The sequence below is a fragment of the Laccaria bicolor genome, genomic scaffold (assembly GCF_000143565.1).
Source record: "Laccaria bicolor S238N-H82 LACBIscaffold_17 genomic scaffold, whole genome shotgun sequence".
In the NCBI taxonomy this organism is placed as follows: Eukaryota; Fungi; Basidiomycota; class Agaricomycetes; order Agaricales; family Hydnangiaceae; genus Laccaria; species Laccaria bicolor.
The window spans coordinates 289,440-290,671 of NW_001889888.1; the positions used below are offsets into that span (position 1 = coordinate 289,440).

General features: G+C 46.5%; 1 protein-coding gene across 1 annotated transcript; it reads left to right on the plus strand.

Moving 5' to 3' along the window:
• Positions 1 to 759: 759 nt before the first annotated feature.
• Positions 760 to 1,139, plus strand: LACBIDRAFT_328510 (uncharacterized protein; the record flags this gene model as incomplete). Its single annotated transcript, XM_001882458.1, has 2 exons — positions 760 to 915; positions 969 to 1,139. The coding sequence occupies 2 exons, from the start codon at positions 760 to 762 to the stop codon at positions 1,137 to 1,139; spliced, it is 327 nt and encodes a 108-aa protein (XP_001882493.1).
• Positions 1,140 to 1,232: the final 93 nt, after the last annotated feature.

A 1,232-nucleotide genomic window follows, 5' to 3' on the forward strand; every position in this document is an offset into this window, starting at 1 on the left:
CCTGAAAACAACCTCAATGTCATCACCAACAGTGAGCACCACCTTACCATTTTTTTCTGATTTTCTGGCCATTTTCTGGCTATTTTTGGCTATATTACCATATTTGGCAATGTGCCCTGGACCCTGAAAACAGTGCCCAACATCATCACTAACAGAGAGTACCATCCCCTATTTTTATTTCTGATTTTTCCCCTATTTTATTGGTATTTTTCATTTGGAAATGTGCATATTTCCGAGGTCTCTACCTTCCCTGGGTTATTCCGTATGGAATCCATGAAGAATTCCATATGGATTCCATGGCTGAGGACCCAGCCAGTTTCTTATTCCATAGACCTCATGGATTCCATATGGAATGACCATGGAATGGTCATGGAATGCAGGCATATCCACATTGGATTCCATGGAGCATTCCACATGGATTCCATGGAAGACCAATATACCATTAGAATACATATAAACACAATATTTATAGTGTCCTTACTATATTTAAGTAAAAAGAGAATTTTTGCACCTAAGAGAATTGAACCCTCAACATTGTCAATTATAGCAACGCTAAAGCCAACTGAGCCATACAGGCTTTATTATATGTTAAACTAAAGGTAGCTATATATGCACCAAGGCACGGGGTGTCATATGTGTGACATGCTGTGGCTTGAAACGTCGCCACGTCACTCCTTCCTTCCACACCACCATCTCACAACCATCCACCATCCCTCACCACCGTGACAAACCACAACCACCCACATCAACGACGACGACATGCCAACGATGCCAACGACACACAACAATGGAAACGTCATCACCAACCACCCACAACCATTGATGAGCGCCCAGGACATGAAGACGATGTGCCAGATGTGCCACATCGTCTGGACGGTGACAACGCATGCTGTTGTCACTGTCCAAGCTGATCAGGTCAGTGCACCCACCCCCTCTTGTCCCATATGGCCGACTCACACCAGATCCAGGGGCCACGTCACTGTCTGCGACATGGCAACAATTCGACGATGCGACACGACAACAACAGGGCACGACCACAACAGCACGACACCAACAGGGACGAGGATGGTGCCACATCACAACGCAACCACAACTGCCCACCAACGTCAATGACTGCCCACGAAGACAACCACCCATGAAACGAAGATGACACCCACAAGATGACCGCCCAGCACCCCAAAAACGACAACGCGCCCACCAATTACAACAATGACAAAAGGACGACAAGCATC